The 14,239-nt window shown below is 54.2% G+C and overlaps 2 protein-coding genes across 3 annotated transcripts in view; one reads left to right on the top strand and one right to left on the bottom strand.

Moving 5' to 3' along the window:
• PIEZO1 (piezo type mechanosensitive ion channel component 1 (Er blood group)) overlaps positions 1 to 14,239 on the top strand; it is a 362,810-nt gene that overhangs the window by 223,020 nt on the left and 125,551 nt on the right.
• ZFPM1 (zinc finger protein, FOG family member 1) overlaps positions 1 to 14,239 on the bottom strand; it is a 76,613-nt gene that overhangs the window by 10,585 nt on the left and 51,789 nt on the right. For both annotated transcript variants that reach the window (XM_063313047.1, XM_063313046.1), the window contains exon 4: positions 5,590 to 5,723. In XM_063313047.1, the coding sequence (XP_063169117.1) occupies positions 5,590 to 5,723 (134 nt within the window). The remainder of the gene's footprint in view (positions 1 to 5,589; positions 5,724 to 14,239) is intronic.

Genomic DNA, 14,239 nt, shown 5'->3' with positions numbered 1-14,239 from the left:
CCGAGATCTGCTCCTCTCTTCCAAGGCCCCGTTTTATGCCCACCAGAACCTGGAAAAAACGTCCTGCCCTTTCCAACAGGACAGGCACAGGCTCTTCTAGCAAGGGGCAAAAGCGCCCCCTTTTCCTCTTCGGCATTCAGGGGAAGAGGCGTACTGCTCCTGAACCCGGAGGTTCCATTTTGCATTTCATTCAAGCAGCTGAGGGTGAAAAAGGGGTCCAGGCCCAGGAGCCAAAGCAGGACTTTGGAGGGCAAGCCAGTTCCACGGCGCGACTGTTTTTCCACGAAAGGCTACGCGCCCCCTTTGACAGACCCCGAGGGAGCCCACCTCTGAAGGGAGAGGAAGGCTCCTTGGGGAAGGAGGAAAGCCCCGGGCCCTTTTCCCCCTTGCCGTCTGCCCCATCTCGCTCCTGCCCAGCCCCAGCGCCGCTCTGCCTCCCTGTGCTGCTAATGAATATTAATGAGGAGGAAGGAGGGAGAGGGGAAAAATTAATCTGCCTGATCCTTCAATGGCTGCAGCAGTAACGATATGAAATCTAATTATTCGTCCCAATATTTCTAAACCCTCAACTCAGACTGACAGTCTTGGTCGGTTTAAGGCTTATCACTCCAAGGAGCAGAGTGCTCAAGGCTTGATAATAACACGCACGTGCAAGCTCCTCTCTCTCCCCTCCTTGCACACACACACACGCACACAGAGGACACCCACGCTTTTGCTGACGGTACAAAAATAGTAGCCATCCTGCCACAACGTGTGGGCCAGTGCGCGCGTGGGAAAATGGAGCCACCCCAGCGCAGAAGGAAGGTGCAGCGCCGTCAGGAGGGTGGAACTGGGCGGGGGCCGGTTCAGCCCTCGGGTCGCCCCCCCCCCATGGCCTCTGTGCTCTGTCCCTTCACAGCCCTAAGGACCAGGATCTGGCTCTCATTTTTTAAATGAGCAAAAAAGAGCCTCAGATGCAGGATCTTCATGCAGAGACACCCCTGAGTCCTAAACAAGTGAATTGGCTTCAGTGACCGGGTGCTTGCTTGGTTCACAGGGAATGCTAAGCCAGGATCAATTAAACCTACTTTTTGGACAAACCATAGCAGTCACAAATCATTAAGAGCTGGGGCAATGTAGAACTTAAGAAGCTGGACTTTGAGGACAGACCCAAGCTCCCCGGCCCCTCTTTTTCAGCCCAGTCCACCATACAGGATTTTATACGTTTATTTATTTTAATTTATTCACCACCCAACTCTAATGGGCTGTGGTTGCATCGACAGTTTGGGGAGCGAATGTGGATCCAACTTTACGACTCGATGACTAAACAATTCTAAGCCATAGCAAGTGGATTCACACATTCACTCATCTCCAGGAATATACGCTTTCCTGGTCTTTTCCATTCTGGCGAGAAATTAGGCCACTGGCACCGAACGGGTGTAAATGGGCAGAACTCAGCACGACAATTAGACATCTGAATGCGTATCATTGCCTGTGTCTGCAGTTGCATGCACTTGCTCCCTTATGTACTGCAGGAGTGTTCCCTAAGGCAGTGCTTGTCAACCCTGGCAACTTTAAGATGTCTGGGCTTCAACTCCCAGAATTCCCCATGCTGGCTGGGGAATTCTGGGAGCTGAAGCCCAGACATCTTAAAGTTGCCAAGGTTGACAAGCACTACCCTAATGTGTCTTCCTTAGTATATTTTTCCTTGCACTGTTTCCTGCATCCCAAACTCGGGAGATACAATCCAGATCACAAAGTCAGGAAAAGCCCACACTTCAGCATGTGATGTATTTCCTCTTTCCAGGCTTGGCTCTTTCTAGCTGTGGTTCCCTTTATGTTAAGGGTTTGATTGGAAACTGCTTGGGGCAGGGACCTCTCTCTGTGCAGCCATGAAAGGAATGCACGCACAAGGGCACAAACCCCCAAGGACCTTGGGCCAAACCAGCTCATTTCAGAGGGCAGCACTCCCCCCAGATTCCCCGGTGTGGCAACGAGGCTCCCCCTCCACCTTTAGAAAGGCTCCGTGCCACGTGTCCTTCAGGCCCACCGCCTGGCTAGTCCGGCTCCAAGCAGCATCCCATTTGGGTCTGCAATCCTAAGTCTGTTGCAAGCACCAAGATCTGCAAGAGACGCACACCGGCCACCAAGTTGCGCCTTCCCTGCTGGCCATTTTCCACGCCAGCCCCTCTGCAGGAAGTGGGATTGGGGCAGCACCACCATGCTGAGAACTCTCCTTGTTTCCCCCTCAACAAAGAGGTCAGTGTCTCCGATTGGCAGTGGGCCTGATAACCATCAGAAACTGTATCTGAGCAACGCCCGCCTGGGAGGCTTTATCTGGGGCAGCCCGGACCCCTTGCTAAACAAGGGAGAGGAGAGCCAGTCACGCTGGTTAATCATTAAGCGTGGAGATGATTCCATCTCCCTGCAGGAAGCGGGCACAGAGAAAGGAACGTCCCCACGGCCCAGGCCCAGGCCGGCATTTCCGTCTTGCAGAGGGCTGCTGAATCACACTGGAAGCATGCGAGGACTCCCTCCAGAGGTGGTGGATTTTCAGTAAGGGGCACAATACTGGTATCTCGAGGCACACCTGACTTCCTTCCACTTGCTCCCGTCCAGGAGCTTAAGAAGGGAGCTTTGGGGTCCACGGAAAGGCCTTGTCTGATCCAGCATCCTGAATCCCTGCAACGGCCAGCCAGTTGTTCCTCGGAAGCCCATGCTAAGAACATATGCACCACCCAAGTCCAGAGGACCAGGGAAAAGAGGACTTTCACAGAATGACAGACTCTGAAGCGTCCCTTTAGATCAGTGTTTCTCAGCCTTAGCAACTTCAAGATGCACGGACTTGCCAGCTGGGGAATTCTGGGAGTTGAAGTCCATGCATCTTAAAGTTACTGAGGTTGAGAAACACTGCTTCAGATCATCAAGCCTTTTAAAGGCAGGATCTCCAAAGCAGAACCCTGCTTATTAATGCGGCGTTTTGTCCTCTGCTTCAACGTCTCGAGGGGAGGCAAGCCCACCACCTCCTCTGGCCCCTCGGTTTGCAGCTGAATAACTCTCACTTGCCAGGAAGTTTTCCCTAATGTTCAGTTCAAATCTGCTTCTTCCCAGGTCACACCCACTAGAACCAGTCCATTCCGCCTTCTGAATGGCAGTCTTGCAACTCAAGAATCTTCTCGAGAGGAAGCATCCTCAGTCTCTCAGCTCTGCTTTACAAAACCTGGTCCACCTGCCACCCTGCTTGTTCCAGCTCTTCCCCCACATCACACATGCCACACTTGCTCTTCCATCTCACACCTACGTCTTCAGTGTCTTGTTTTGGTACCCAGATGCTAAACGTTTTGCTCTGCTGAATGTCACCATGCCTGTTTCATCCCTGTCTTCCAGCCTATTCAAGACCCTGCTCCACCCTACCACCTCTCCCAGCTTCATTCTCCAGAAGACTGGGCAACTGTCCCTCTCTACGAGACACTCATTCAACTGAGGTCAGCGGAGGACCTAACTGCAGATCTGCTTCCTGGCTGATGCAGTGCCACGAACACAGGCCCACCGACCACCCGTCTTCTGCTTCAAAGGGTCTTCCCTACCAATGGAATGGATCTCCATGTCAAAGATGAATGAGGTGGGGACACCAGCTGGTTGCCAGACTTGCTCCATCCCAGCTTTGAGAGACACTCCATAAGTCGATACCTGCTAGCCGTTCGAGGGAGGGGCCTGTAGCCCCTGCTTTGCCCCCTCCCCCAAGGAACTATGTTTCATCCTGGGCCACTCCATTCAAAAAAGCTTCAGGGAGAAGTGAACTGGGAAACCTCCCCCTGCCCAGGACTGCTGAAGGTGGGGGCTTCTTCCAAAGGGCCAGAAATGGAGGCAAGGTGGGAGTCAAGATGGCCCCCCTCCCCCCCAGGAGTGGCAATGCCAAGGAAAGGAGAGCAGGCAAGGAGAGAAAGCGAGGGCTGGGGATCGTCAACGTGGCTGGATAAGGGAAGCTGCTGAAACGGGAGCGAAAATATTTAGACAATAAATGGAGTATCAGAAAAAAGCACCAGCCTATCTTTAAGAAATCAATCATCCTGTACCGGTTGTCTGGACAGACGGCGCCATAGAAGAGATAGCCGCCAAACTGGCAAGATAAGGGTTAATCAAGGATTTAATTCAGCACAAAAAAAGATAAATGGGGAGCAGAGAGAGACGGAGAGGGAGAGAAGGCAGGGAGGCCGAGGCGCTTGCCGATATTCCTCCGGGAGAAGTTGGAAGGGCTCCCAAGATGTCCTGCCGCCTCCCCTGGCTCTGCCCGGGCCAAGATTCCCGGGATGGCGCTGGGGAGGGAGGGAGGGAGGATGCGCCACCGGCACCGGATTACCTCCACGGGGGAGACAAGCCACGCGGAAGGGCTGCCCAACAGGCCCCGGGGCTGGAGCAAAACATCCTGCTTCTCTCCAGAGCCCAAACGAACGAGGAGGTCTCTCTCGGGCGGGGAGGCTCAGCCGTGTTTTGATTCCCTTTCTGGATTCCAGGGCGTTTCAGAGTGCTTGGCGTCTGCTTATAAATCACGCTGGGCAGCCGGGCTTTTTGGCGGGCCCCGTGGTTGCCTTATCATTGGGTTTTGAGCGATCTTGCAGTATTTTTCCTGGACAAGGGCCTGTGCCCCAAAAGAGAGATAATCCACCCGCCGATGCCCCTTTCTCCTCCACCCCTGGCTTTGATTCCCTTCCATTCTCCTGCCAAGCTGGGCGGGGAGAGGAGAGAGACTTCTGGGGTTCGGGAAGGGCGTGCCCTCTGCCCAATTCCTCTGTAACAGCCACCCAGGAGATCAGCCGCCCCCAGGGTCTCCCAAATATGTTGGCACTACAGCTCCCAGAAACCCCCTCCAGAGTTTTGCATGTCCCCTGTCCTTGGCTCTTTCTGAATTGAAGTCTCCAAACATTGCGATGGTCCTCGTAGACAGGATTGCACCCCGATTATTTGGGTCCCCTCCGTTCCTGGGGTTTTTGTAATTCTACTATGCCCTTTTCCCAAATGAAGGGACCAGGGTGGCATGCAACACTCTAAAGCGGTGTTTTTCAAACTTGGCGACTTTAAGCCGTGTGGACTTCAACTCCCAGAGTTCCCCAGCTAGCCACGCCGTCAATATTTTACCCGAACTGTTTTAATTTCTGTAACCATATATGGCTGGGCAATGGTTTGCTCCGAGGAAGCAACATTTAAAAAGTTGGTGAGGTAAATGAAATGTTATTCTGGGGTAGCCTTGTGTAATATTGTCATCACTATTACAGGTAGTCTTCATTTAGCAACTGCCTTGTTTAGCGACCATTCGCAGTTACGACGGTGATGAAAAAGTAACTTTATGACCAGTCTTCACATTGATGACCTTTGCAGGTCTGTAAAGCAAAGGAAAGCTGGTTCCAATTGTGGTTGCTAAACGAGGACTACCTGTATTTGGATACATTTTCCGGTCACGGCCATCACTCCCTCCCTCAGCCTTGCCCACCTCACAGGGTTGTTGTACCATGGGGGTGGGGGGGAAACTGGGGACAGGAGATCCTGCCTTCATCTTGCAAGGACTCTCCTTCTCCTCTAAGTTATCAGCTATTGTACGTGGGGAAACCTCACCGACTCGGCCAGTCCTGGAGAAGACGGTTCACTGTGGATATTTCCTGGGAATGGGCCCCAAAACACCCCACCGGGGATGCTGCACTTGGCGCACACCTTGCTCTCCGCCTGCAAGGTCAGAAGCTCCAACTCATCTGAAAGAGAGGAAAGAGAAGGTTGGGGAAGGCAGAAGGCTCAGCGAAGAACCTGTACACGCGGCATCCTGGGCCATCCTGCATGGGTCACACTGGTGCCATGACACGGCACTGAGGCGCACCTGACTCCCTTGGCCTTTCGCCGTGGCAAGAAGTGTTTCTGCCAGTCAGACATGGACCACCACGTGCTTTGGGGGCGGGTGGGGCAAGTGTGTGCGCTTCAACATTGCCCTGCTGTGACAGTCAGGGTGAAGGGCCTCTTGGAAAACGGGCAAAGGATGGAGTGCCTCCTGGGGTGGGAAGGGTCCCCAGTTCAGAAAGGCATGGAAGATCAGGCCAGCCACAAGATTCTTAGCGTGCCATCCATCGCTCTGCCTTCCCTGGGAAACTTCTGCATTTCCTCACTGGCTCCTTTGGGAAGGGAAGGGAAGGGAAGGGAGGGGGCAAGAGGGAGAAGAGGAAAAGGACCCGTTCCAGGCCTTCCCAGGCCGTCTGTGTATAGGGCTCCACCACTGTGAGGGCTGCACAAAACCCTTCAAGATCTTCTAACACACAAAGATCGTAGGATCTTGGATCGGCCCGCTTTCCTTGACCTGGTGCCCACCCCAAACTCCCGCAATCCCAGGCCTCTGGCTAGGAATTGGCAGGCTGCAGTCCCCATCACCCGAGCTGAGCTATGACATTTGCAAGGACGGTCTCTGCCCTGCCTGGGCACCCTCTGTCCATCCTGCCTCGGACGTCACCACTTTCCTAGAGGATCCTCTCGAGTTACCCTGTAGAGTGTTTTTTTGGGGGGGGGGCGTGATGGTCAAAGGCTGCTGGCGTCCCTCCACTGAAAAGGGAGTCTCTCTAGGGCTTCATTAGGACCCTTGGCTGAGGCAGCTCCGAGCTGTAATAGCCTTGATGGTTTGATAAGCCTCTCGGCTTAATGGGGTAGATAGCATGTAAATTGGCTGGAAAGACTGGCCTAAAAATGTTTTAGCTGCACCTCCATCTTGCTGCCTGTGATAAGATGGCAGTTAAGCAATACTTCAAGGCAGGCTGAAGCAAGACGCCAGGCCCCCTCTTTCCACATCTGGGGATGGAGGAAGGGGCACCCGTTTGTGCCCCCCCTTTTCTCCAAACCCCACTGCGGGGAAGGAGGACGGACTCACAGCAGAGTGCTGGGCAGGGGTTCAGCCTGACCTTCTGCGTGGGAAACAAGTCCTTGAGATCAGATTTCTCATCTCACCAGGGCAGATCAAACACACAGGGGGTGGGGGAGAGAAGGGAGGCAGAAGTCCCTGAATGCCAGGGCTTATCAGAGGGGAGGGGAGTGGAGCGGGCCCCACAGCTAGACGTTTCTGCCCGCTTCGTGGGCACCACCAGCTTTCATGACCACACTGGCCGGGTGTGCCACTCTCACCGGGACCGGCTTTCTTGGGTTGGACGGCAGGGTGCCCTGTGATGCACCTTCCTCTCGGAGGATGGTGCAACACGTTCCCCCACACTCCTTGACTACCCCCTGGCATTTAGTGACTGCAAGGACCCCACAGGCCACCCCCAAATCCTTTCTCCTTTAGCACAGGCTCCAAAGTAAGTTTCCTTTCATCCAGCTGCACAAGAAACTGCACAAGAACAGCTAGAAAAAATGCAAAAGAACTTTTCAACACGGAATCCGTTAGGAACAATCCTTTTCAGTTCTGGTCTGGGCATCTCCAACCCTCTCGTCAGTGATCAGTGTGAAGGGCAGGTGCAGCTGTCTCTCCCCCAGGTCTACCTCTGAATGCCCCGCGCCTGCCTGTGCCCACCCCCCAAGAAATCAAGAGCAAAATCCCGTGGGCTTTTGAGAATCTGAGTCAGAGGGAAAAGAGGAGCTCCTTGGGCCTTAGGGATGTTTGTACCCGCCAAGCCCTTTCCCCACAGCCCTCTCCCATTCTGGCTTCCAGAAATGGATGGCTCTGTTTCTGGCCCTTCTAGAGTCAGGATTTACACCAACATACAGTCTGACCCCCAAACGTGGGTGAACAGCCTATAAAGCAAAGATCCTTGTCAACTCCTGCCCCGAATTCTATGGGGCACTGGAGACAATCCTTGTGCCCCTATCTGCTGAAGGAGGAGCTTCAACAGGGCCTTTGCCTGCCAGAAGTATCTCCATCTCTGCAACGGGGATCCTCACGGGGTGCTGCTGCCAACTTTGCACGGCGCTCCAACTTCCAGCTGGCTCCCAGGATGCCCGACAGCCCCCTCCCTCCTTCGGCTTCTTGCTGGCTAATCAGCTGCGTTTGGGTCAGGAGACCATGGCTTGGCGATAAGAGCCTCTGCCTGACACTCTCCATGTCAGAGCAGTGCATCTTCTGTGTATCAATCCCCACCAGAGAAAACTCTCTGCCGCTGATAAAGGAGGCAGCCGTTCCAGACAGAAGGAGACAAAAATAGGGCTAGCGGAGAGGAGGGGCAATTCCCTACCTCACCCCCCCATCCCTGCTGGATTTTGCAAAGGAAGAAAGAAAGGAAGGAGCACAGTGGGCAGCGCTGGTCTCCTGGTGACGGGCTGAAGTGGATGCCAGGGGGCACCAACTGGGTAGGGCGGAGAAAGGCCCGCAGCTTGAACGTTCTCGGTTCCTGCCAGAGACTCTTCAGCTCATCACTGCAGGCCCATCTCCCTGGGCCCACCAAACTACTTCCCCACATTGGGGGCAATGCAGGAGACACCCTCCCTCTGAGACCAGAGAGAACAGCCCAATGGTTGCTCTTCTTGGGGCCATGGGTCAAAGGACCCAGATGGACCATCACCCCAGGAGCAGGCAAGCCCAGTTGTGTGCCCCGAAACCCCACTGTGTAGAGAGGGAGGGGTGGGGACCCAGGCTTGGGACGGCTGCCCCCCAACCCCAAGGGAAGGCCATCTCACATTCGGAGCCTTTCCAATAATCCACATTTTGCTGGCCTTTCTTGTAAGAACTTCCCCAGGGATTTATTAGATGTCCTGTATTGCTGGTGGATTCAGCGCTGGGTGGGGAAAAAGGGCTATACTTCATGGTACCCTGAGCCTTCTCCCCTTTGGGGCTGTCAGTAAACTGCCACACAACTTTGCTGCAGTGTAAATTTTTTGTGCTTAGCGGGATTGGATACGGCCGGCATTCTTGGCTTGTACCCACCTGACCTCTGCTCTCTTAAAAGTCTCCAGTCCATCCGTGTTCCACGCTGGCCGCCCGAGCCCAGAATTTTGCCTTTTGTCATGCTTGGGTCTCCCACCATCAATCAGGGCTTGGTATGGGATGGGCATTATCTTTCAGGCAGCATGCCAACAAGCAGAAGAGGCCAGGACAAAGGAATGGGTGGGGTGAACCCTAAACTGGCTTTCACTGAAATTGCATTCGATTCCTAAAATATGGGTGCTCTCCCTACGTATCCACCTCCGCCTTTCTTTTATTAAAAATTACCATTTGCAGGTGAGTTTTGGAAAGGCGCTGGGGCTTATAACCACAATGCAGTTTCACAACCCCAGGAAAAGCTGTGCAGGAGCCACTTGGAACAGCCAGGTACCCGCGGAAGCTCCCCTGACCTGTCCTAGCCCAGAAGGACTGTGAGAGAAGCCCCTTTGTTTCCACCCAAAAGCTCTGCAGAGCCTGGACAGACAGACAGACAGACTGGGAGTGATGGAAGGACCACGCCTCCAAAGAGCAGATGATGTCCCCATCTGAGTTTCCTTCAAGGGCCCCACCTCGCAGGTCTACACACCCAGAAGAGCATGCATCAATTAACAGTCCGGCCGGGCCTAATGGCCAAAACAATGTTGTAGATTATCGCGAGGAACAAAGTCCGTTTCTCCCCCACCCCCCGCGGGCTGTGTGTGCCTGCGTCTCGCTGCCCTAATCTGGGGATCGGTAGTGCTGACACTCAGTTTCACCACCCTGCAGGTTAATACAATTCTGCCCTTATCTTATCTCCCCATCAGTTTCCTGGCCAAGCTGCCTCCGATTGGCTCCCGCAAGCCAGCTGGCCCGAAGTTATCAGAATAATTCTTATCTCCGGGATCATTAACCAAATTGGGCTGGTATCGGCCTGCGCCTGTGATAATGAAGTTACAGAAGGAATGGAGGAGGAGATGGCGCGGGGATGCCGTCTGAGAAGGCTCGCGTCCCTTGGGTGCCTCGTGGCACAACGGAAGGGTCTCGGCTGGCATGGCGGGGCCGGGAGATGGGGCGCAGCGACTCCATTTTGAGCCTGGCTAGCTCAGTGAGGCTGGTGGAGGATGGGTGCCCAACCCAACCCAGGCCAGTCAGCATTCAGAAGTACCGTGTCGTGACCCAGGTTGGGTAGCCTGCAAACTCTCTGCATTGACCAGCCAGACAAACCTTCATACAATCTGGTTTCTCACTACTCCTCAGTGGCCTGACCCAGCTCAGTCCCCTGCCAATGTGCATCATTCGTACCACCTAGGCATTGCAGATCTTTGGGGGAAAATTGGGTGGTGGGTGGAGCTTGGATGATGGCCTGGGAGAAGCCAGGGTTATTTCAAGTCCCCACTCAATCGTGGAGCTTGCTTTGGGCCAGATCTGCTCTCCTGGTCTAAGCCACCTCAGGAGTTGTTGTGAGGATGAAAAACGGCACAACCTCCCAGAGCAGTGGTTCTCAGCCTTGGCAACTTCAAGATGGGTGGACTTCAACTCCCAGGATTCCCCAGCCAGCATAGCCTGAGCATCTTTGCAAAGCCTGAGCATCTAAACAGTGTATCTCAACTGTGGCAACTTCAAGATGGGTGGACTTCAACTCCCAGAATTCCCTGTGGTTGGCTGGGGAATTCTGGGAGTTGAAGTCCACCCATCTTGAAGTTGCTAAGCTGGAGAAACATGGTTTTAGAGGAAAGACAGGAGATGAATGCAAGAATAATAAATATCCACGCGAAGTCCGGCCTTTTGCCTATTTCGAAATTGCTGCTAACCAGCTGACCCGGTGCACTTCACAGGAGGAGACTTGGCTCATTTTGCGGCCCCTCCATGTCTCCTTTGATCTCACCTACTGCCACCCTCCAGATGGCCCTGAACTACAATTCCCAGCGGTTCCAGCCAGCTTGGACAAAGGTGACGGATGCTGGGAACCCAAACAGCCTGCAGAAGAGCCCAGATTGCCCAACCCATCAGCTTGGCTCTTCTCACCCTAAAAAGGATCAGCTGAGAACCAGTTCTGGGAGTGGGGGGCTAGCCAGCATGCCATGTCCAGCAAGAACGCGCAACAGGAAGGGTTTGGCAAGCGCACCTGCCAAATTTCATCATCTGGCTGGAGTCAACAGAAAATCAGCTCCTCTTGTGCCCACATGGAACCGTTGGTCCTTTGTCCTTCACCACCTCATCCGCTCCTTAAATTTCAGCGCCCCTCCTTAAACAGAGAAGACCACCCTCTCTTAGGTTGCTCCCCTGTGAGCATTATGCAAGCAGAGATAATTAACAACTAAAACCAGCACCCGAAGCAACTATCTCCTCTGAGACCCTCAGATCTCAGCGCACCCAATCATGCATAGGACAACTGCATTCGCTCAGCTTCATCCAAGTTCATCGTAATCCATGACACGACTTCAAAAGACCACCGTCACCTTCCTGTGCTCCTGGCCTGGCTGAAGCTCAGCCAGGTATTATACAGGAACTCAGAAGTGTGTGAAGACTAGCCATCCTCTGGTGGTGGGTCTCCTCACTGCCATTAACTCACCACTGTGCCTCTGGGAGCTGATGCAGCCACCCTCCCTTGGAGTCAACTTAGCTTTAAGCAAACCCCCATGGTTTGAGTGATGGGAAGGTAGATGTTCTTCTGCCCACTGGTCAGTTTAATGGGGAGAACCCAAGTTCTAGCACCATGACAGAGGGAAGGAACTCCAGAACAAAACTAGGAGAGCTCAGGGAAGCCTTCCATGCTGGGAACAGTCAACAAAAGGCTGGTCAGGACCAAACTTCGGAAGGTGGGGTGCCCTGCTGGAAAGGGGGTATGAATGACAGGGAAAGCCAAACGCTGCCTTCGGAGATTGAATTTTTAGAAGCTGGCCTTCCTTCAGGAAACAGAAAACCTGATGTGGGAGGAGAATTAAAGCAACACATGCACACTCACACAATCCTGACAACTCAACTAGCAAAATGACGCGCAATCGCCTGATAAGATGGCGGGGGTGATTGGGAGAGTTTTAAAGCTGCCTGCAACCACCACTGCCTTCACTCTTCAGCTCCCTTCACAAAAGGAAAATCTCTTCAAGGGGCTCAAGGGATTATCCCGGCTTTGCCCAAGTAATCAGGGGCAATACTTGGAATAACCAAGGTGCCCCCGTCCCCCGCCCCTGAAAATTAGGGGAGGAGAAAAGGGAGAGGGGATGGGGAGACCCTTCCTCTTTGTTCTCCTCGCTCTGGGCAGCTTCTCCGGTTGGGTAGGCTTGGAGGCCAAGGCCAGTTGGCAGCCCACCAGGCAGAATATGCTCAGTAGACCTCCAACCAACCGTTAACTGCATTTCATTCCCGGCCAATGAACTTGAAAGGGACCAACACTCCTTTATGTGGTCTGCACAATCCAAATGCCAATTGTCTTTTCTGACCCTGGTTCACTGTGAACGGAGAAGCGGTTTGCATGCTGAAGAAGTGCCAGAGTTTAACAAAAGTTCTTCCCCCCTCAACCCACAGGTGGCACAAAGACAAAAAGGGCTGACTCCGGCAGGCCAAGATGGCCCTGCAGCCACTCGCGGTGCCACCCTGAAAGGAAGCACGTTTGCGCCCTCGCATGCTTAAGCTGCAAGGTGGCAGAGTGGGGCAAAGTGCAGCCCGTTTCGCACTCACCCCCCAGCTCCTGCTTCCCCTCTGTTGGCAGAGCTTTGCCCCTTACCTGGGCCGCTCGGCAGCTGATGGTCCAGACTGCCCTCCATGGGCACCCGATTCACCACCGATCTCCTCTCTGCTTCAGAAGGGCATCCCGGCTGGCCGAGAGCAGTTTGGCTAGAGGGCCGGAGGAAGGGCTGTGGATCGGCGTACCCCAGACCCTCAGCCGCCCTCCCTCTGCTTCGGGTGGAGGGTGGTTTTCGGCAAAACGTCATCCCCCCCCAGCCAATGTACGTCCAGCCCCCGCGGCTTAGCTGGTTGGGGATTTCTCTTCTGCTATCGCAACCGAGCATCGCTGGGGATTTATTGATTTTTTGACACAGTTAACAACAGCAAATCTTTATCGCAGCAACCCTGACCCCATTAATGGAGGCGCTCTTACCAAGCCTGTGTAGCAACCGAGGCCCGCCTCTCCGCCCCCAGCGTTTATCTGCCCCAGCTCGAAAGCAGAAATTTTAGGCCAAGGGTCGATCCCAGATGACAGAAAGCAGCATCTAAGCGCCCTCTCGCTCGCCGGGCAGCTGCTCTTGGCATGGCTGGATCTGAGCCCCATTTTCTCCCTGATCAAGGGGATTTAGGCTTTTAAGTGAGATCTGGGGCTTAGGGCTAGGAGAAAGCATTCACGTTCCCAACAGTGGTCATCCCATTTTCAAGGAGCAGCCCCGTGCACTGGGCAGGGAACAGAATGGCCTTTCTGACTGGCATTGCCTCTACCCTGAGAACAACCAGCCTCAGATCTGTCTTAGGGAATGGAAAAAGCTGGGGCCGACAGGTCCTTCTCCAAATTACAAACTGTGCAATTTTTTGGTGGGGGCTATAAAACGTGAAAGCACTCAAAGGCTACTCTGGCGTGAGTCTTCTTGCCAGCCCTACTTATGAAGGAAATTTTAATAAATGTGCCCACATGCCTGATGCTTTAAGGCAGTGTTTCTCAAGCTCGGCCACTTGAAGAGGCGTGGACTTCAACTCCCAGCATAGCTGGCTGGGGAATGCTGGGAGTTGAAGTCCACGCCTCTTCAAGTGGCCGAGCTTGAGAAACACTGCTTTAAGGCTTTGCAAAGTCCACAAGAGTTTGCTCTGCCAAAGGACTTTCAATTTCAGATCTGCCAAATGGGAACATCTGGGGCAGGGGCTTTCTCCTCCCTCAGCTGAACACCGCTGGTGCCAACAGTCTTGGAGAAAGGGAAATGCGTGGGGGCTGCTGAGAAACGGGGCAGCCAGAGGGGAGGCTGCTGGCCCCGATCCTGAACCCTGAGCCAGAGGGCGGCCATCTGAACGGCGGCATCCCGGTGATGTGAGCTGCGTGGATGGCTAGGCTAAACTGGATGTTGGGGCCGTGGAGTTTCACACTCTGCTTGGTCAACCTCCGTTGACCGCTGGGCTGGCTGTCCAGCTTTCTCTCAGAGATGTCCAGAGGAGGGGAGCTCATGCCCCCTCTAGGCCGCCTGGCCGATCCATGTGCGTTCTTCTCTTTGCTCCAGCCACAGCCCTGCAGGAAGGCTAAGCAGAGTGTGGGTGGCTACCGGGGGTTCAAACCGGGCTCTGTCACCCTGCCCGGGACCAGCCCTTCAAGGATACGAGGTGCCTAGGATGGGTGGCGGTGTGCTAAACACCCCGTGCCTGGTGGATTGAGGCCACGTTATCCCCAGCATGCAACGGGCTCCCACCGCCTGGCCCTCTTCCCCA

This window comes from Candoia aspera, chromosome 11 (genome assembly GCF_035149785.1).
Source record: "Candoia aspera isolate rCanAsp1 chromosome 11, rCanAsp1.hap2, whole genome shotgun sequence".
Classification (NCBI taxonomy): Eukaryota; Metazoa; Chordata; class Lepidosauria; order Squamata; family Boidae; genus Candoia; species Candoia aspera.
This window is presented reverse-complemented; position numbering and strand designations above follow the sequence as displayed.